Source organism: Bufo bufo, chromosome 11 (genome assembly GCF_905171765.1).
Source record: "Bufo bufo chromosome 11, aBufBuf1.1, whole genome shotgun sequence".
Lineage (NCBI taxonomy): Eukaryota > Metazoa > Chordata > Amphibia > Anura > Bufonidae > Bufo > Bufo bufo.
Genome location: NC_053399.1, coordinates 73,516,305 through 73,539,464, shown reverse-complemented (window position 1 = coordinate 73,539,464; position 23,160 = coordinate 73,516,305). Strand labels below are relative to the sequence as shown.

The following is a 23,160-nucleotide window of genomic DNA, read 5'->3' as shown; positions in this document are numbered from 1 at the left end:
ACTTTTTTGCAGCCTAGATGCGCAAAGGTGCCCAAATTCCTTTTAGGAGGGCATTTTTAGACATTTGGATACCAGACTTCTTCTCACGCTTTGGGGCCCCTAGAATGCCAGGGCAGTATAAATACCCCACATGTGACCCCATTTTGGAAAGAAGACACCCCAAGGTATTCAATGAGGGGCATGGCGAGTTCATAGAATTTTTTTTTAGTTAATTTTTTTTTTAAGTTAGCGGAAATTGATATTTTTAATTTTTTTCTCACAAAGTCTCCCGTTCCGCTAACTTGGGACAAAAATTTCAATCTTTCATGGACTCAATATGCCCCTCACGGAATACCTGGGGGTGTCTTCTTTCCGAAATGGGGTCACATGTGGGGTATTTATACTGCCCTGGCATTCTAGGGGCCCTAAAGCGTGAGAAGAAGTCTGGAATATAAATGTCTAAAAAATTTTACGCATTTGGATTCCGTGAGGGGTATGGTGAGTTCATGTGAGATTTTATTTTTTGACACAAGTTAGTGGAATATGAGACTTTGTAAGAAAAAAATAAATAAATTCCGCTAACTTGGGCCAAAAAAATATCTGAATGGAGCCTTACAGAGGGGTGATCAATGACAGGGGGGTGATCAATGACAGGGGGTTGATCAATGACAGGGGGGTGATCAGGGAGTCTATATGGGGTGATAACCACAGTCATTGATCACGCCCGTGTAAGGCTTCATTCAGACGTCCGGATGCGTTTTGCGGATCCGATCCATCTATCAGTGCATCCGTAAAAATCATGCGGACGTCTGAATGGAGCTTTACAGGGGGGTAATCAATGACAGGGGGGTGATCAGGGAGTCTATATGGGGTGATCACCACAGTCATTGATCATGCCCCTGTAAGGCTTCATTCAGACGTCCGGATGCGTTTTGCGGATCCGATCCATCTATCAGTGCATCCGTAAAAATCATGCGGACATCTGAATGGAGCTTTACAGGGGGGTAATCAATGACAGGGGGGTGATCACCACAGTCATTGATCATGCCCCTGTAAGGCTTCATTCAGACGTCCGGATGCGTTTTGCGGATCCGATCCATCTATCAGTGGATCCGTAAAAATCATGCGGACGTCTGAATGGAGCTTTACAGGGGGGTAATCAATGACAGGGGGGTAATCAATGACAGGGGGGTGACCAGGGAGTCTATATGGGGTGATCACCACAGTCATTGATCACGCCCCTGTAAGGCTTCATTCAGACGTCCGGATGCGTTTTGCGGATCCGATCCATCTATCAGTGGATCCGTAAAAATCATGCGGACGTCTGAATGGAGCTTTACAGGGGGTTGATCAATGACAGGGGGGTAATCAATGACAGGGGGGTGATCAGGGAGTCTATATGGGGTGATCAGGGGTGATTAGGGGTGATCAGGGGCTAATAAGGGGTTAATAAGTGACGGGGGGGGGGGGGTGTAGTGTAGTGTAGTGGTGCTTGGTGCTACTTTACTGAGCTACCTGTGTCCTCTGGTGGTCGATCCAAACAAAGGGGACCACCAGAGGACCAGGTAGCAGGTATATTAGACGCTGTTATCAAAACAGCGTCTAATATACCTGTTAGGGGTTAAAAAAAAACACATCTCCAGCCTGCCAGCGAACGATCGCCGCTGGCAGGCTGGAGATCAACTCTCTTACCTTCCGTTCCTGTGAGCGCGCGCGCCTGTGTGCGCGCGTTCACAGGAAGTCTCGCGTCTCGCGAGATGACGCGTATATGCGTGACTGTGCGCAGGGCTGCCACCTCCGGAACGCGATCCTGCGTTAGGCGGTCCGGAGGTGGTTAACATCGCCTACTGTGTCGACCCGGGGCTCATTATTACCTAAAAAGAGGCTCCCGCCCTTGTTGCAAGCTGCTTGGTTAACGTTGTAAATTTTCTTACTTTGACGATTGTATATAAACTTTCTTTGTATTAAACAGCTTATAATGTTTTTATTTGTTTTACATAAATTTTTACTTTGCATGTATATAAAATATATTTGTGTGTAATGTCTTATAATGTTTTATTTACGCTACATAAACTGTTTTAAATAAAAATGTAGTCTGTTTTTCTTTTTACAATAAATATAATAGCTTGATTATTTAAAATTGTATAAACAGTTAGGACGTGTTGTTGAGTAGACGCTGATTAAAACACAGCTAAAATGCCTGCAAAAAGCAAAATATTGCGAAAGCAATACTACACGCCAAAAGCGGTCGGCTCTTATGGGGGCGTTGAATCCTTATTCAGAGAAGTACGGAAATTTGGAATAAGAAAAGACTCTGTAAAAAACTGGTTGAGCAACGAGGATACTTATACATTGTACAAACCTGTTAAAAAATCTTTTACACGGAACAAAGTTATGGTGTCTGATATAGATGCTCAATGGCAGGCAGATCTTGTGTCGATGATGGATTTTTCTAAAGAAAATAATGGTGTAAAATACCTGCTGACGGTCGTTGATATTCTATCTAAATATGCCTGGGTGTCGGGCCTTTCAAATAAGTCTGGCGCTACCGTGGCTACCGCTTTTGAGCAGATATTTAAGTTAAGCGGCCGAACCCCCCGAAAGCTCCAGACTGATCGGGGCCGTGAGTTTATAAACAAACCTATGAGGCGTCTTTGTGAGACCTATAAAATACATCATTTTTTAACTACAAACGCTGTTAAGGCTGCGTTGGTCGAGCGTTTTAATAGAACGCTGAAAACTAAAATGTGGCGTTATCTTAGAGAACAAAACACGTACAGGTACATTGACAAGTTACAAGACTTGGTGTATAGTTATAACCACACATACCACAGAACTATAAGGCGGCGCCCCGTCGATGTGACAAAAGAGAACTCTTTAACCGTTTGGAAAAATATCTACGGGTGTTACGATACTATTAAAAAAGTTAAACCGTTATTAAAAATAGGTGACCACGTCAGAATTGTGCGTTATAAGGGGTTTTTTACAAAGGGGTATGAACAAACCTATACGGACGAGATATTTAAAATTCACGCTGTAAACACTCGGGGCCTCCGACCCCTTTATAAGTTGAAAGACCTGTCCGATGAGCTCATTGAAGGCTCATTCTACCCGGAGGAAGTCCAAAAAGTAACTCTCGACAAGCTACGAGTTTACAGGATAGAAAAAAATACTGAAAAAGAAGAAAGTTCGTGGTAAAACGCTGTGTTTTGTAAAGTGGATAGGATACCCCGACAAGTTTAACTCTTGGGTACCTGAAAAACAGTTGATGTGTCTGTAAACTATGGAGGACGGATCGTTTTTTATCACGCTGCCCTGCAACGCCTCTGCCAAACTTTATCCCGAAAACAGCATCGCCGATTACACCACTAAGTTAGCAAAAGCGGTGCATCTTCGCGGCCCTTACGAAGTTGCTTTAGTGGAGATTCAGTATCCACATACGTGGGAAACCTTTGGCCCCGGAGATGGTGTATTCTACGTCGCACAGCGCTCCGAGTCGATCAGTGAGCTTTTTGTTAAATCGGGTTATTACGCCAATATGCACGATCTCATCAAAGCCATTAATAGCAAACTTGAATCTATAAAAATACCTCCCGATCAACTGCGTCTAAGATACGACGATATTGACAGAACCGTTTATGTACTGAATTCACCAGCCTACAAGTTCATGCCTTGTGTGAAGTTGGGGAATATTTTGGGGCTGACGGGGTATTCGCAAGCGCCGTCGCTCAAGAATGTAGACACCGAGCACATCACTCTCCGCTACGAAGGACCCGGCTTACCTGTTTTAGAACATCATGTTGGCGGTATAAAGGGGCTTGCTCTAGTTTCATCAAAAGAGAAAAAAATTAATTCCGATATTAAAGCTGGTTTTTATACATTATTTGTTTGTACCGATATCGTCCATCATCAACTTGTTGGCGATAGTTACGTACAACTTTTAAGAACTGTCGAGTTAGGCGGTAAAAATGGTGATATAGTCACGCAAAAGTATCACCGGCCTGACTATATACCTGTTTGTAAACATCATTTTGACACGGTCACAATATCGATACTCACGGATCAGGCTAAACCTGTTAAATTCAAATACGGTAAGACTATTGTGCGATTACACTTTAGACCGCGCGCTGTGACGACGCATTAAAATGTTGTCCCAGAGAGTGTACGGTGACCCAGACGCATATACGCATTATTACATAACGCAAGCCGGTCATGGCTTGGACGGATTTCACGGTACTGAATTCATGCATGGTTCTGGACTCGCCGGGTTATTTAGGGGTCTGTTCCGACGTGTCGTTCCCCTATTTAAGAAAGGTGTGGAGCTTGTAAAACCGCACGTGAAAACAGCCGCCCGTAACATTGCTAAAGACGTTGTCACTACGGCCTCGACCGCATTTATGGATCGTATAAATAGGTCGGCGCAGCGCCAGGAGGGCTCGGGTGTCGTACAAATACGTAAAAAAACGCGTAAAAGAAAACGTGAACGCGCGGCCATTGTCTTACCAACTTTTATGAATAAAGTAGCAAAACCTAAGAGACGTCGCCGCCAGAAAACAAGAAGTCGTTCACCGAGTGACATCTTCTAGTCACCCGCTATGGCTTTCGTGCATGATGCTTCCGCCGAGTACGCCAAATCAGAATTGGATATCTTTCAAATACCGCCTACCCAAACAAGCATTGAAAAATCGCTTTATGTAGAGGTACAGCCAATCGCAGCAATCACTGACAATGCCCCTTTGGAATTCTACATCACGGGCAGCGGTGAATATTATTACGATCTTAATAACACCTTGTTACACGTTGTTTGCAAAATCGTTAGTCCTGATAACACCCCCATACCCGAAGGCTCCCGCGTTGCGCTTATTAACTACCCTATAGCGAGTCTTTTTAATCAACTGGATATAACGCTCGGCGACACGTTGATTTCAAGAAGCGACAACCTTTATACGTATAGAGCGTATATAGAGTCCCTAATAAATTATAATTCACAAACTTTAGCGTCCCAATTTACCGCCGGTTTATTCTATAAAGACACAGCGGGGCATCATGATGACCGGGTTATCGACGGGCGTAATGAAGGCTTCAGCAGGAGAGCAAAGTATTCAGCCCGATCTAAGAGTGTTGAATTAATGGGCCCCATTTACGCCGATATATTTAATCAACCGAAGCTAATACTGAACGGTTTAGACCTAAAGATAAAATTGACCAGAAACAAAGACACTTTCTGCCTTATGTCGGCCGAGGCGGCCCATTTTAAAGTCCAAATACAGCACGCTTCCCTGTTTGTCAAAAGAGTACAAGTATCGCCCGCTGTAAGAATCGGTCACAGTCGCGCTCTGTTAACAGCTAACGCGAAGTACTCGATAGATCGGGCATCGCTTAAAGTGTATAGCGTCCCCGCCGGTACTCGCATTTGCAACCACGAGAATCTTTTCCTCGGAAACCTACCAAAAACAGTAATACTATCGTTTGTGGATAACGAATCATTTTCCGGGAGTTACCAAAGAAATCCTTTGTGCTTCAACCACTATAATGTAAATTATGCAGCCTTATATTTGGATGGTCAACAGATACCGGCAAAACCTTTTCAACCTAACTTCCAAGACGAATCAGCTGTTCGTGAATATATGTCCCTAGTACATATTTCGGGGAAACACAAGGCCGACAACGCTTTATCCGTCGATCGACACGAGTTCTTGAACGGTTACACTTTGTTCGCTTTTGATTTATCGCCGGATCAAGAGCCCGGCGGTCATTTCTCTCTAGTAAAAACTGGCAATCTGAGAGCTGAAATTAGATTTGCCGAGCCGATTGCAAACACAATTAATATGATTGGATATTCAGTTCATGAAAATATTATTGAAATAAATAATCGTCGGGAGGTATTATATGATTTTCAATAAAAATGAATAATTATGAAATTGCCTGTGTTATTAAAGCTGATATTAATGCCAGGCGCATATTTAAAGGTGTATTCCCATGTGATTTATTACCTGGAGGTAAAATCATCGACAGGCCCGCTGCCTACATTGTAAATACGGATAATTCATCTCAGCGGGGGAAGCATTGGATTTTAATTATATTATACCCGAATGATATATCTTATTTTTTTGATAGTTATGGTTTATCCCCCGCAAATGAAATATTTCCTGGCGACTTTATGCAGTTTTTATATAAAAATTCTAAGACTATAAGATATCAAAACAGACAAATACAAGACGCCGTTAGTTCCGTCTGCGGCCATTACTGTATCTATATCTTACAATGTCTCGCTAAAGGAATGTCTTTTGAAAATGTTTTAAAAATGTTCACTAACGATTTTAGAAAAAATGACCGTATTGTGCGATCATTTGTAACAAAACGCATGAAACGCTTATGTATACGATGCTGTAATTACAATCAAACGTGTCTGTCCCTACGTGACTGTTGCAAATAAGGAAATAAATAAAGCTTTTTAACCGAATTATATTAGTCATCGTTTTATTTTAATACTATTATATTAAATTAATATCAGGTGCTATAAATTTTAATATCAAACACGATAAATTTTAATATCAAACACGATAAATTTTAATAGCTAACACTATAAATTTTTAATAGCAACCACTATAAATTTTAATATCAAACACGATAAATTTTAATATCCAACACTATAAATTTTTAATAGCAACCACTATAAATTTTAATAGCACACACTATAAATTTTAATAGCTAGCGCTATAAATTTAATATCAAACACTATAAATTTTAATAGCAAACACTATAAATTTTAATAGCAAACACTATAAATTTTAATAGCACACACTATGAACTTAATATCAAGCAATATCAAGCGATATAAAATTAATATCAAGCGATATAATCTTTATATCAAACAATATCAAGCGATATAATCTTTATATCAAGCAATATCAAGCGATATAATCTTTATATCAAGCAATATCAAGCGATATAAAATTAATATCAAGCGATATAATCTTTATATCAAACAATATCAAGCGATATAATCTTTATATCAAACAATATCAAGCGATATAATCTTTATATCAAACAATATCAAGCGATATAATCTTTATATCAAACAATATCAAGCGATATAATCTTTATATCAAACAATATCAAGCGATATAAACTTTATATCAAGCGATATAAACTTTATATCAAACAATATCAATCAATATAAAAAGGGGCGGGGTTATCTGTATAAAAGGGGGCGTGGTACCTGTCACTTTTAGTTTGACGAAACATATACCGTCTTACTACTAGCCCGATACCAGACACAGCCCATGAAGTGATGTGAAGCTGTTTCTGTGGGAAAATTTTTAGACATTTCAATGTTATTAAAAGGCCAGGTTAACCTTTATGGGGTTTGGGGAGGGGACTACATGATGCATATTTTTGTAATACAGTATATAGTAAATTGCACAGGCTTTGTACAAGATAACAGTTTATACCCTACTCATTTTTCCACTTGATACCATTGTATATGCCTATGGAATGTGCCAGGTCTCTCTTGTCTAACTGGCCGTTTTAGGTGGGATATGTCTATTTGGTGCTCTGGATGCCAACTAACATTTTTAGAACTTCTTGTAGATGCTGTAATGAAATGTGTACTTTAAATGATCCGTTCATATCTTGCTTGTAGTATTACAATAAGTTTCCAGTATTCTAAGTTCTTCCTTGTAAGTGTAGACTACTATAGCTCCTTTAACATTTTAATCTATTTTATTGTGATGATTCATTGAAAATAAAGAAAATTAAGCAATTTTACATCTTATAATTAAAATTGACTTTTTTTTTCTTTCAACAGCACCCATGCAGGTCTATGTCTATCTATAGTAACAGACTACAAACTAATCCAGTATAGTCTGTTCCTGAAGTAAAATACGGATAGGTAATATGATGGCAGGATCCGACTACACAGGGTTTGATTGTGGTCTGTTACCATGGAAACATACAGCCAGGTCCATAAATATTGGAACATCGACACAATTCTAACATTTGTGGCTCTACACACCACCACAATGGATTTGAGATGAAACGAACAAGATGTGCTTTAACTGCAGACTGTCAGCTTTAATTTGAGGGTATTTACATCCAAATCAGGTGAACGGTGTAGGAATTACAACAGTTTGCATATGTGCCTCCCACTTGTTAAGGAACCAAAAGTAATGGGACAATTGGCTTCTCAGCTGTTCCATGGCCAGGTGTGTTATTCCCTGATTATCCGAAATACAATGAGCAGATAAAAGGTCCAGAGTTCATTTCAAGTGTGCTATTTGCATTTTGAATCTGTTGCTGTCAACTCTCAAGATGAGATCCAAAGAGCTGTCACTATAATTGAAGCAAGCCAACTGAAAAAACACAACAAACCCATCAGAGAGATAGCAAAAACATTAGGCGTGGCCAAAACAACTGTTTGGAACATTCTTAAAAAGAAGGAATGCACCGGTGAGCTCAGCAACACCAAAAGACCCGGAAGACCATGGAAAACAACTGTGGTGGATTACCGAGGAATTCTTTCCCTGGTGAAGAAAACACCCTTCACAACAGTTGGCCAGATCAAGAACACTCTCCAGGAGGTAGATGTACGTGTGTCAAAGTCAACAATCAAGAGAAGACTTCACCAGAGTGAATACAGATAGTTCACCACAAGATGTAAACCATTGGTGAGCCTCAAAAACAGGAAGGCCAGATTAGAGTTTGCCAAACAACATCTAAAAAAGCCTTCACAGTTCTGGAACATCCTATGGACAGATGAGACCAAGATTAACTTGCACCAGAGTGATGGGAAGAGAAGATTATGGAGAAGGAAAGGAACTGCTCATGATCCTAAGCATACCACCTCATCAGTGAAGCATGGTGGTGGTAGTGTCATGGCGTGGGCATGTATGGCTGCCAATGGAACTGGTTCTCTTGTATTTATTGATGATGTGACTGCTGACAAAAGCAGCAGGATGAATTCTGAAGTGTTTCAGGCAATATTATCTGCTCATATTCAGCCAAATGCTTCAGAACTCATTGTACGGCACTTCACAGTACAGATGGACAATGACCCAAAGCATACTGCAAAAGCAACCAAAGAGTTTTTTAAGGGAAAGAAGTGGAATGTTATGCAATGACCAAGTCAATCACCTGACCTGAATCCGATTGAGCATGCATTTCACTTGCTGAAGACAAAACTGAAGGGAAAATGCCCCAAGAACAAGCAGGAACTGAAGACAGTTGCAGTAGAGGCCTGGCAGAGCATCATCAGGGATGAAACCCAGCGTCTGGTGATGTCTATGTGTTCCAGATTTCAGGCTGTAATTGACTGCAAAGGATTTGCAACCAAGTATTAAAAAGTGAAAGTTTGATTTATGATTATTATTCTGTCCCAATACTTTTGGTTCCTTAACAAGTGGGAGGCACATATGCAAACTGTTGTAATTCCTACACCGTTCACCTGATTTGGATGTAAATACCCTCAAATTAAAGCTGACAGTCTGCAGTTAAAGCACATTTTGTTCCTTTCATTTCAAATCCATTGCCAAAAATGTTAGAATTGTGTCGATGTCCCAATATTTATGGACCTGACTGTATTTCTGCATAAGAGCCGTTGAAGCTAACTAAAAGGGCAATTTTTAGCAAGACCTGTAAAGTAGCTTCAGTTTTTATTTAAATGCACTGACACAATTAAAAGAAAATTGGTACCAAGTTGAACTTACACTAAGTAGTCTTTAAGAAATGAACATGTCTGGCTATCTTATGTCTGGCTATCTTATTATATCCAGAATTTAACTTTTCTGCTTCTTATACAAATTGTCCCAATATACGTTTAAATCCATTCAAAGGGAAAAGGGTAAGAGAAGTAGGTTAAAGTGAATGAAATACAATGATACTGAATTAGTTTAGTAACTCTTTACCATGTCTCTCAGATACAGTTGTTGGGTTGTCCTTGTCGAGGTTCTCATAGGATAATCCAGTGTCATCATAACCATATTCTGAAGTATTTTTCTCCAGAGGGAAACCTAAAATAATACACCAGTGATAGTACTCACTTTTTTTTATGAATATTACTCTATTGGTATAAGCCAATGTGATATTATTGGATTATCATGAAGATACAGTAGGCCATCAATCTAAAAATCCTGGACAAACTGAAAACATATTTAAATATAACCTAACTGATCGCTGGGATTTTTACTGCTGGGCCCCCACAGATCCTGATAATGGGGATCTTATTCGCCCAATCTGATGGAATAGTAGGTTGAGCATATGCTGTGATGTTCCATTGGTATACAGTACAGACCAAATGTTTGGACACGCCTTCTCATTCAAAGAGTTTTCTTTATTTTCATGACTATGAAGGCATCAAAACTATGAATTAACACATGTGGAATTATATGCATAACAAAAAAGTGTGAAACAACAGAAAATATGTCATATTCTAGGTTCTTCAAAGTGGCCACCTTTTGCTTTGATTACTGCTTTGCACACTCTTGGCATTCTCTTGATGAGCTTCAAGAGGTAGTCCCCTGAAATGGTCTTCCAACAGTCTTGAAGGAGTTCCCAGAGATGCTTAGCACTTGTTGGCCCTTTTGCCTTCACTCTGCGGTCCAGCTCACCCCAAACCATGATCGATTGGGTTCAGGTCCGGTGACTGTGGAGGCCAGGTCATCTGGCGCAGCACCCCATCACTCCCCTTCATGGTCAAATAGCCCTTCCTTTCAAAGTTTTCCAATTTTTCGTCTGACTGACTGACCTTCATTCTTAAAGTAATGATGGCCACTCGTTTTTCTTTACTTAGCTGCTTTTTTCTTGCCATAATACAAATTCTAACAGTCTATTCAGTAGGACTATCAGCTGTGTATCCACCTGACTTCTCATCAATGCCACTGATGGTCCCAACCCCATTTATAATGCAAGAAATCCCACTTATTAAACCTGACAGGGCACACCTGTGAAGTGAAAACCATTTCAGGGGTCTACCTCTTGAAGCTCATCAAGAGAATGCCAAGAGTGTGCAAAGCAGTAATCAAAGCAAAAGGTGGCTACTTTGAAGAACCTAGAATATGACATATTTTCAGTTGTTTCACACTTGTTTGTTATGTATATAATTCTACATGTGTTAATTCATAGTTTTGATGCCTTCAGTGTGAATCTACAATTTTCATAGTCATGAAAATAAAGAAAACTCTTTGAATGAGAAGGTGTGTCCAAACTTGGTCTGTACTGTATGTTACATCAGCATTACCAAAACTAGTATAAAGCTACTAATAATATATATATATATATACATATACACACTACTGACAAAAGTCAGGGATATTTGGCTTGTGGGTGAAATTTCAGGATGAACCTAAATGCACTCTAACCTTTACAGATTAACTTAATGTGACCTTCTCTAAACTTTTGGGTGCACATGTACAACTGTTCAATGTTTCAGTACTTTTTGCACAACTTATTGTTCTCTAACATGGAGCTTAAGGGCGAAATTCATAACAAGTGTTTGATCCATGAATTGCCCAATAAATTTCCTGGTTCAATTAGAATTGGTGTTTTAAACAGTCCTCCTCATCATGCTGTTCACATTTTCACATCATGAGACCAAGATGACACCTAACAATTGATGAAAAGTACCTTGCCTCGAGGCTTCAAGCAGGATGTTCTCAGACGGAAGTGGCCACTGAGCTTAGAGTGTCATCAGCAGGTTGTATCAGAGAGACTGGAAGAGTCACAGAAAGGCATGCAAATGGACATCCGTTGGCCACATCCCACACTGATGACCGCTTCATTGTGAACAATTCCCTGTGGAACTGGATGATGTATGCCAAACAACTCCAGGCACATTTAAGGGAGGTGAGAGGCACCCAAGTTTCATGTCAGACCATTCAAAACCATTTACATCAGAGTGGTCTGCATTCTAGATGACTTTCAAGGGTACCTGTCCACAGGCGTCATCGTCTTGCATGGGCCAGGGAGCATCTACGCTGGACAAGGGACCAGTGGGCCTCAGTGCAGTTCACTGATGAAAGTTGATTCATACTGAGCAGAAATGATGGCTGCCAACGATGTTGGAGATGTCAAGTAGAGCGTTATGCATCAGCCACTGTTGTTAGCAGACAAGCCTTTGGTGTACAGTGTGGGGAGGTGTGTTTAGTCAATAGAGAACTGCCCTACACTCTGTGAATGGTACAGTGACAAGCCCATACTACTTGAATAACATCATTAATCCAGCCATTGTGCCTCTGCATGAACAACACAGTACAAATTTCATCTTCATAGATGACAATGCACCAGCTTATCGAGGTGCTGAAAACTGGGGTACCTCAAATGGGGTGGCCTGCACTTTCTCCAGAACTGAATCCCATTTAAAACCTACAGTATGGACCTATGGGATTAGCTGAGTTCCATAAAATTCACCCAAAAGCCAAATACCCTTAACTTTTGTGAGTAGTGTATATATACATATAGATATTAGAGATGAGTGAATTTCTCAAAAGTTAGATTCAGCCGGTTCGCCGAATTTTCCCCAAAAAATTGTTTCGATCCGAATTTATTCATGGCGAATCGTGTTAAAAAACCGCTATTTCCTGGCTGCAGAGAGCCTTTATAGTGGTGTAGAACACTGTTTCTTGCAGTAACACACATAGGGAGTCTGCTGTGGTAGTGAAATAATACTGTGAGTCAGTATGACATGCAGATGACAGGCGTCACTCTTAGAATCACTGCACATTTCACTTATTTGGGCAGTCACAGGGCCAAAACTGACCAAATAACTCAAGTGCGAACTCAGCCTTACAGGTCAATGTTAGCGCCAGGTATAAACCACCATTCAGGGGCCCAAGATCCTACTAAAGCGTGAAAGAGAGAACTCCTTTTACACCAATTCACTGATTCAACATAGATTACTACAGAACCTGTTTTATTAAACGCTTATACAAGTAGAGCTCTCCCCCCCGACAGAGTGGAGTGGGTGTCAGCAGTAAGTTTGTGTTGACGTCACTGATGATTTTGCCCTTCCTCTGATCCGTCAGAACAATAACCCCCAAAAAACGGAGCATCTGCCTTCACTCGATCAGCATTTGGTCAGTAATTGCTAAAGCCCAAAAAAACAGGAGTGGATCCAAAACAGAGATGACACGTAAATGGAATATTTGCATGTCTTCTGTGTTTTGTACCCACTCCTGCTTTTGGCTACCAAATCATAAGCCAATTCTGATGCAAAATAGGGACCATGTCATGCAGGTCTTACAGCTCTTGCATAGATAGGATCCAATGTGCAACTCATTTTTCCTTCCTGCTGAAAGATCAGAAGGGTCAAATAAATGATGATGTCAGCCAGGCGAAAGGCAAAATAGTGACCCAGTCATGAAGTGGGGAGGGTGGGAACAGCATGAGAAGTCCACAGAATGGCCCTATGACATAGTGGTGAGGTGAAAGCAGCATGAGGAGACCACAGAGTGGCACAATGACATAGCGTGGAGGTGGCGGCAGCAGCATCAGGAGGAAGCCACAGGGTGGCACAATGACAATGTGGAGCTGGCAGCATCAGGAGGCCACAGAGTGGCACAATGACAGTGTGTCACGGATGGTGTACAGGAAACAAGACAATACAATATGAACAATGACTCACTGGATCCACAACTAAGGAACAAAAGGGAGACCCCTGCAAGAGACCTGCCGCTCTCCCTTATTGCTCAGCCTATGCGACCACCCCAAAGGTGGATGGGCGCATATCCACGTACCTCGACTATCTTACACCTGATGACCCTACAATATTGAGGGGACACGACCACCGGCTCCCTACACAGACACAGAGGGAGTCAGGGTCACCTGGATCCAGAAAACAGAAAATCATAAATACATAAACAGAACTTATCTTGCAGACGACTGGGGACTGTGGACTGAGAACTAGGAACAGCATGCACACACACTCCAGGAAGTTGTATAAGCCGCACACTACTGCATTCTGGGGAGGAACTTAAAGGGCAGCAATCAGTCCAACTGCATGACAGCTGAGATAGACTGACGAGATGAGGAACTTAACCAAAACAAAGAAACTCAAGGAGGAGGATCTGGAAAGCTCCTGTCAGAGCTTCTCAACTGTCTGGTTGTGACACAGTGTGGAGGCGTCAGCAGCAGAATCAGGAGGCAACAGAGTAGCACAATGACAGAGTGTGGAGGTGGCGGCAACAGCAGCATCAGGAGGAAGCCACAGCATGACACAATGACAGTGTGGAGGTGGTAGCAGCATTAGGAGACCTGAGTAGTGAGGTGGCAGCAGCATAAGGAGACCACAGAGTGACCCGTTGACAGAGAGGGGAGGTGGGTGGCAATACCAGTACCAGCTGAAGATGGTGGGTGAAAGAAGGAGCACCAGAAGCATCAGAATAGTAACTGAGGCAGGTAGCCAGAAGAAACCGGTCTCTTTTGTCAAAGTGTTGGTGTGGCACCATAGATGATGTAGTCTGATACATCAGGCATTGTTGGGTGGAAATCCTGGCTGATCCACACTTGATTTATCTCGACAAAGGTCAGTCTCTCCACATTTTGGGGGGACAGGCAAGTTATTCTTGGGGTAACTATAGCCCCCTGCCGCACTAAACACCCTCTCTGATGCCACACTACTGGCTGGGCAGGACAGCTTTTCCAGGGCAAACTTGGCCAGTTGCGGCCACAAATCCAGTTTGGCTGCCCAGTAGTCCAGTGGATCTTCAAGGTGGGGTGGCAGGGTTCTGTCCATGTATGACACCACCTGGCGATTTAGGTTCTGGTCCAGGTCTAGCTACTGCTGCTGTTGAGTAGTTTTTTCACTTGGCGGGTTAAGAAAGCTGGTCATCATCGACTCTAGACTTAAGCTGCTGCTGATGGAGCTGATACTGCTCCCACCCTGCCAAAGCAGCCATGGCAGTGGAACGAGAGGGCAGAGTGCCCCCCCTTCCCGATCAGACCTGCGGGAGGATGGACGATGGCGCAGATAGACAGCAGCCAACTCACTACATAGGATGTCTCTATAGTAGTTTAGTTTGTTCTTCCTCTCAGCGGGTGAAAAAAAAAGGCCCCCATTTTGGACCAGTAGCGAGGGTCTAGCAAGGTGGAGAGCCAGAAGTCATCCTGCTGCTGAATGGTGACAATTCAACTGTCACTACCCAAGCAAGTGAGCATGCAAAGGGCCATTTGCGCAAGTGACTCGGAGGGACTCCCTGCCTCCATCTCCACTGCATACTGCCACAGTGTGCCTGGGTCATCTGCCTCATCTTCCTCATCTCCCTCTTGCTCCTCTGGCTGCTTCTGCTCCTCCTCTCCTGTCCTCTGTGTAGAAAAACCACCCATTTCGCTACACATTGCTTGTGCTCCAATGTCCCCCTCCTCCTCCATTTCAGCTCCCACAGGGCTCATGTGGCCGTGAGATGTAGGCGCCACGTCTCCAGTCCCCTGACCAGCCAGATTTACCAGCATTTGTTCCAGGATATGAAGCAGTGGAATTATGTTGTTTATCCCGTTGTCCTGGCGACTGACAAATAACGTGGCATCCTCAAAGGGCCTGAGCAAACGGCAAATGTCACGCATGAGCTGCAACTGGCTGACATCGAAGTTACACAGGGGAGTACTCCTGTCCACTTGGATCATCAAGAAATTGTTTATGGCCTTTCTCTGTTCGTATACTGTAGTTGGTCCAACATATGGAGGGTGGAAACATCGCATATTACCCTATGTTGGGGGATGCCGATCTGCAGCTCAAGGAGGGTGTGCTTTGCGGTGTACGAGTGGTTTACGTGCATGAAAAGATGTCTCGCAGATGGATGGAAGACTTCAGGAACCTCTTTAAAACCAGATTGAACACATGTGCCATGCAGGGCGCATGGCTCAGCTCTCCTTGACGTAGCGCCAACACCATGTTCTTTCTTTTGTCGGTCACCATGTTTCCGATTTTGAGTTGTCGTGGAGAAAGCCAGGATTCGATTTCTTGATGAAGGACATGGAGCAGTTCCTCCCCTGTGTGACTGTTCGCCCAGGCAAAAGAGGTGCAGAACAGCGTGACATTGCCTTGCCCTGCACATGTATGCTGGAGGGGCACTGTGAATTGTCCCTGCAGTGTAGGTCGAAGACACGGTGGAGGATCAGGAGGCAGAGGTAGACATTGTCGCAGGACCAATGGCGTGAGAACGTGGAGGCAGAAGCGGCATCACCTGGCCAAGTTGCTGGTGTGGCTGTGCAGGAACCACATTCACCCAGTGGGCCATAAAGGACATGTATCAGTTGTCCAGATGGTGACCAAAATGGTTGCAAATGCGACCAGTAATTTGCAATAGGCGATAAGACATTTAAGTCTTATCGCCATTTGTGACTTGTCCCACCGCCGCGCTGCAGCTTTAAGAAAAAAAAAAAAAACTTTCAGCAGACACATCACGCTAGGCGCAGTGTACGGCACAGGCAGTGATGCTGCCTTTGCCTGAAATTATCAATAGCAAAGCTCCATCTAGTAAGGAGCTTTGCTAATGGTTAGTTTGACCTGCCCCGGAGCGATACAGCGCTGAGCAGCAGGGGAAGCCGGCGGGAGCTGAAAGGAGGAGGGACCGGCTCCCGAGTCCCGATGTATGAAGAGAACAGGGGCAGCGCTGCACAGGCAAATATGGCGTGGAGATGAAGAGGAATGGAGTGCTGGACAACTGCAGAGGAGCCCGGACATCCAGTCTGGCCTGGACCACAAGGTGACAGTGCAGCAATGTATCGATGTGTGTAATGTATGTATTGCAGTGTGTGATCTACAGATCTATACACTGCACCACATACAGTACATCACACACTCTGCACTACATACATAATACGCACTGCACTACATACATCTCACACTGATGTATGTAGTGCAGTGATATATGTGGTGCAGTGTGTAGTAAATGCACAGCAGGCTATTATAGCCAAGTGATAAAGTACAGGGAATATCCGCCATATTAGACTGGATTTTATCACTCCGCCATAATTGCTTCATGTTATTTAGACCAGTAATGGTTCCATGCATAACCACCTTTTAGGCCCTGTTCACACCACCACTATTTATTTATGTTGTTCTAATCCGTTAGATGAGCAGGACAACAAAAATAATGGAAGTGTTGTATTTTTGTAATACGTTTAACATATACAAAAAAAAAACTGTATGTTAACGGACGCCTCAGACAGATGCCATACTATCCATCACTATAGAGTTCCATTGTACAAAAAAAAGTATATATTTTTTTCTGGACTTTGCAGGATGAAAAGAAGTGGTACAGTACTATATCCCATTCTGACAAAAAAAACATATATGTTAATGTATACAATTTTTTTTGTCAGAATGGGAAATCGTAGTGTACCACTTCTTTCCATCCTGCACAGTCCAGAAAAAAATATATAATTTTTTTGTACAATCGAACTCTATGGTGAGGGATGCCACAGTATGGCATCTGTCTGATGCATCCGTTATAGTATAAGTTTTTTCATGTACGTTAAACGTATAACCGAAACATAATGTGAACCCGTGTGTGAATGAAGGCATCAGTGTTCGGTCAGTGATTTCCATCAGTGATTTTTGAGCCAAAACCAGGTGCAGCTCTAAACACAGAACAGGAGCAGATATTTCCCTTATACCGTATGTTTGTGTAGCCTACACTCCTGGTTTGGGCTCACAATCACTGATGGAAATCACTGACCAAAACACTGACATGTGAATGAGGCAATTTTAAATATCCTAATTATATATGTATTTAAATTTGGCGACTAAAAGTTTTATTTGGCTCCTAAATTTTTCAGTTTAGGAGCCAATGGCTCAGAGGATTTTTTTTTTAGTCTGGAGCACTGTGTATTATCCCTGACCATAGTTACACCTCCACATGTCGGTGCTGCCATGCACTTTGGCAGACACCGACAGGCTCAAGGACTGGCCCACCTTCTGTTCAAAATACATGTGCAGGGCTGGTACTGCCTTTTTGGCAAAGAAATGACGGCTTGGGACTCTCTATCTCTGCTCAGCACAAGCCATCAGTTCTCTGAAAGGTGCAGAGTCCACCATTTGGAAAGGGAGGGACTGCAGCACCAGCAACTTGGCCAGGAGCACGTTCACCTTCAGCGCCGTTGGATGAGTGCACGCATACTGTTGTCTCTTGGCAATCGCTTCGGTGATCGATTGCTGACGGAATGACTGACGAGGAGTATGAGGAGCAGGAACATCAGGACCAGTAGATGATGGGAAGGACAGACTTCTCCCTTTGGCTGAGGTGGTGGAGCCTTGACTGCCTGAAATCGGGTGTGTGCCACTGGGTGATGCAGCTGTTGCTGCGGCAGGCTGGACCATCACATCGGAACCATGGTTCTTCCAGGCCACTTTATGGTGACGCTGCATATGTTGACACAGGGCCGTGGTACCAACATTGGCACCCTTGCCACTAGGGATCAACCGATATAGATTTTTTAGAGCCAATACCAATAACCTGTGAACTTTCAGGCCGATAGCCGATAACTTATACCGATATTCTGTGCATTTAAAAAAATGGCGAATCAGTTTTTATTTTTATTTTTTTCTGTTCCAGCGTTCACCGCTATTTTAATAGTTTGGAATTTCCAGTTATGGCAATTTTTGATATGTTTACTTATTTATTTTTATATATTTTATATGTAAAATTAGGAAAGGGGGTGATTTATACTTAATAACTTGGTGTTTTTTTTTTTTTTTAAACTTTTTATATAATAACTTTAGGGGCTAGAACCTGGGATCTTTTCATCCCTAGTTCTATTCACCCTAATAAAGCTCTATTAGGGTGAATAGGATTTCACACTGTCCATGCTGCCCGGTGCATATTACACACAGCAGCAGGGAGCTTACCATGGCAGTCAGGACTTTAGTAGCATCTTGGTGCCATGGTAACCGATCAGAGCCCCAGGATTACACTGCTTGGGCTCCGATCAGAAGCTTCCACTGCCACCAATGAGGAGGAGGGGAGGGGACCCTGTGGCCACTGCCACCAATGATTTTGATACTGGGGGGTTTGAGGGGGGGGGGGCGCACTGTGCCACCAATGTTTTTAATACGGGGAGGCACACTGAGCCTCCAATATTTTTGATACTGGGAGGGGGAAGGGGCAGGCGCACTGCGCCACCAATGATAATTAACCTTTAATACGGAGGGCAGGTGCCGGCAGCAGAATCACATAGCAGCTGCGATCAGCGACAGTTAACCCCTCAGGTGCCGCACCTGAGGGCTTAACTGACACTGCCGCTGATCGCAGATCCCTGTCAGAGGCAGGGTGCCGGCTATGTGATTCTGCTGCCGGCACCTATATTTGTATTAAACGTTAACTTTCATTGGTGGCGCAGTACACCCGCCCCTCTCTCTTCTTATTGGCAGCAGCAGCACAGGGGGAGGGAGAGAGTGACTCCTTCTCCCCTGTGCTGCTGATGGAACTTGGCACGCGCTGAAAGCAGCGCGCTCCATGTTCTCTGATCCTAGGCGCACTGGACGCATTATCGGCAAGGTTAGATGCCGATAACTTAGAAAATCATGGATATCGGACAATAACATTGGTAAATCTGATAATCGGTCGATCCCTTCTGGCCACGCTTCACCTTCTGCACACAGATTCTACAAATGGCCAATCTTCCGGCGGCTTAACAGGTAGGTGATTTTACCCCCATTTTACCCCCAACACCTGCGAAACGGGTGGTCTACCCCGGGCACTTTTTGCTCCCGACATCCCACTGCTGCCACCCTGCTATGCTAGCAACTTGCTGGCTCCGCCGCTGCCTCATGGGTAAGCTGCCACCCACTTCTCCCAATGATGATGAAGCCCCTAATTCACCCGGCTCCCAAGTGCGATCAGCTACATCATCATTACTGTCTGCACGTCACTGATGTCCTCCTCAACGTTCTCTGGATCAAGAGCCTTACCGTTTGCAACACTAGCTCCCACGCCACTCTCCTCATCACTATTTGCCCGCCTACAGGAGGAAGCGGCAGATGTCTCCTCCGGAATTTGACTGGGCAGTAGCTGCTGACTGTCCTCTAGTAGTTATTCCTGGCTGTAGAGTGGAGCGGAGCCCACAGCATATAATACTTCTCTGGCTGAGGGAACATAAAAGGACAGAGGCAGGCACAGGGCCTGCTCCCGGGCCATGCCAACTGAGGGTTGTGTCTGACGAACCCACCAACTCTTGGCTGGGGGTGTCTGATGTCACTTGGGACGAAGTGAATGACCGAGTCAAACGGGCCCTTACTTTTTTCCACATATACACACCACAAAAGGCTTTTGAACATATAACTGCACCGCTGAACGGCAAATATATATATTTTTGCCACTAATGCACGCCAAAAAGGGCTGTAATTTTCTCGATTAACCACAGAACGGCAAATACTTTTTTGTGTGCCTCTAATACATGCCAAAAAGGGTAACTGCACCACTGAACGGCAAATATATATATTTTTTTGCCGTAATACAAGCCAAAAAGGGCTTTAGAACATATAACTAGACCGCTGAGCGACAAATATATATTTTTTTGCAACTAATACACGCCAAAAAGGGATTTAGAACATATAACTGCACCGCTGAATGGAAAATATATATTTATTTTGCCACTAATACACGCCAAATGGGCTTTAGAACATAAAACTACAATGCTGAATGGCAAATATATTTTTTTGCCACTAATACACGCCAAAAAGGGCTGTAATTTTCTCACTTCACCACACAACGGCAAATACTTTTTTTTGGTGCCACTAATACATGCAAAAAAGTGCTTTAGAACATATAACTGCACCGCTGAACGGCAAATAATACCGTATTTTTCGCCCTATAAGACGCTAGGTTTTTGAGGAGTAAAATAAATATTTTGAACCAAAAGGTGTGCTTTTGGTGGGTTTTGAACTAATGGTGGTCTGTGGAAAACACTGTTATGGAGGGGATCTGTGGATGACACTGTTATGGAGGGGATCTGTGGATGACACTGTTATGGAGGGGATCTGTGGATGACACTGTTATGGAGGGGATCTGTGGATGACACACTGTTATGGAGGGGATCTGTGGATGACACACTGTTATGGAGGGGATCTGTGGATGACACACTGTTATGGGGGATCTGTGGATGATGCACTGTTATGGGGATCTGTGGATGACACTGTTATGGAGGCATCTGTGGATGGTACTGTTATGGGGGCATCTGTGGATGGCACTGTTATGGGGGATCTGTGGATGGCACTGGTATGGGGGATCTGTGGATGATGCACTGTTATTGGGGATCTGTGGATGATGCACTGTTATGGGGGCATTTGTGGCTGGCACTGTTATGGGGGCATCTGTGGATGGCACTGTTATGGGGGCATCTGTGGATGGCATTGTTATGGGGGATCTGTGGATGGCACTGTTATGGGGATATGTGGATGCCATCGTCCATCCTCTCGCAGGGCTGACAGGGGGGGCCCTCTGCACTTACGTTCCACAGCCACGGCTGCTGGGAAGGGTGGGGTGGCAGGAGCAGTGCCAGCTCCATCAGCAGCAGCCTGAGTCTAGAGTCGCTGATGAGTTGCTTTCTTCACCCGCCTAGTGAAGAAACTACTGACCAGTAGCAGAATCTAGACCTGGAGCAGAAACTGAACCAGCAGGTGGTGGGATACTTAGAGTGCACCCTGCTAGCAGTCATTGAAGATCCGCTGGACTACTGGGCAGCCAAACTGGATTTGTGGCCACAACTGGCCGAGTTTGCCCTGGAAAAGCTGTCCTGTCCGGCCAGTAGTGTGACATCAGAGCGGGTGTTTAGTGCAGCGGGGGCCATAGGTACCCCAAGATGAACTCGCCTGTCCACCCAAAATGTGGAGAGACTGACCTTTCGTCAAGATTAATCAGCCGTGGATCAGCCAGGATTTCCACTCACCAATTCCTGATGCATCAAACTAGATCATTCATGGTGCCACACCAACACTTTGACAAAAGTCCGGTTTCTTCTCAGGACACCTGACATCTGATGCCAAGTGCTCCTTCTTTCACCCACCATCTTTAGAGGGTACTGGTGTTGCCACCCACCTCCACACTATGTCACCTTGCCACTCAGTGGCCTCCTCATGCTGCTGCTACCACCACACTATGTCACCTTGCAACTCTGTGGCCTCCTGATGCTGCTGCCACCTCAGCACTATGTCACCTTGCTACTCTGTGGTCTCCTCATGCTGCTGCCACCTACAGACTGTCATTCTGCTACTCTGCGGCCTCCTGATGTTGCTGCCACCTCCATACTCTGCCACTGTGCCACTCTGCAGCCTCCTAATGCTGCCGCCACCTCCAGACTCTGTCATTCTGCCACTCTGTGGTCTCCTCATGCTGCTGCCACCTCCACACTGTCATTGTGCCTCTCTGTGGCCTCATAATGCTGTTTCCACCTCACCACTATGTCATAGGGCCAGCCTGTGGAATTCTCATGCTGTTCCCACCCTCCCCACTTCATGACTGGGCCACTATTTTCCCTTTTTAGCTTGGCTGACATCCTCATTTATTTGACACTTCTTCTGATCTGTCTGAAGGAAGTAAAAATTAGACGCACAACGGATCCTGTCTGTGTAGCAGCTGTAAGGCCTGTATGATCCCATCAGAATTGGCTTGTGATTAGGTAGCCAAAAGCAGGAGTGGGTAGAAAACACAGAAGACATGCAAATATTCCATTCACGTGTCATCTCTGTTTTGGATCCACTCCTGTTTTTGTTTTGGCATTAGCAATACTGATGGATTACTGACCAAATGCTGACCGAGTGAAGGCGTATACTGAACAGACAGGTTCTGTTTTTTTGTGAGTTATTGTTCTGACGAAGCAGAGGAAGGGCAAAATAATCAGTGACGTCAACACAAACTTACTGCTGACACCCTCTCCACTCTGTCGGGGGGGGGGGGGGGGGCTCTACTTGTATAAGCATTTAATAGAACAGGTTCTGTAGATATCTATGTGGAATCAGCTGGCGACGGTGTAAAAGGAGTGAGCTACTTCTTGAGGCTAACATCGACCTATAAGGCTGAGTTCACACTGGAGTTATTTGGTCAGTTTTGGCCCAGTGACTGCCCAAATAAGTGAAGTGTGCAGTGATTCTAAGAGCGACGCCTGTCATCTGCATGTCATACGGACTCACAGTATTATTTCACTACCAAAGCAGACTCCCTATGCGTGTTACTGCAAGACACAGTGTTCTAC

General features: G+C 43.9%; 2 protein-coding genes across 3 annotated transcripts in view; both read right to left on the bottom strand.

The window, feature by feature from the left end:
- LOC120981622 (NACHT, LRR and PYD domains-containing protein 3-like) overlaps positions 1–23,160 on the bottom strand; it is a 3,400,916-nt gene that overhangs the window by 1,519,676 nt on the left and 1,858,080 nt on the right. The gene's annotated exons all lie outside the window — the stretch shown is intronic.
- LOC120981621 (antigen WC1.1-like) overlaps positions 1–23,160 on the bottom strand; it is a 214,842-nt gene that overhangs the window by 15,744 nt on the left and 175,938 nt on the right. For both annotated transcript variants that reach the window (XM_040411189.1, XM_040411190.1), the window contains one exon: positions 9,885–9,989. In XM_040411189.1, coding sequence (XP_040267123.1) covers positions 9,885–9,989 — 105 coding nt within the window. The remainder of the gene's footprint in view (positions 1–9,884; positions 9,990–23,160) is intronic.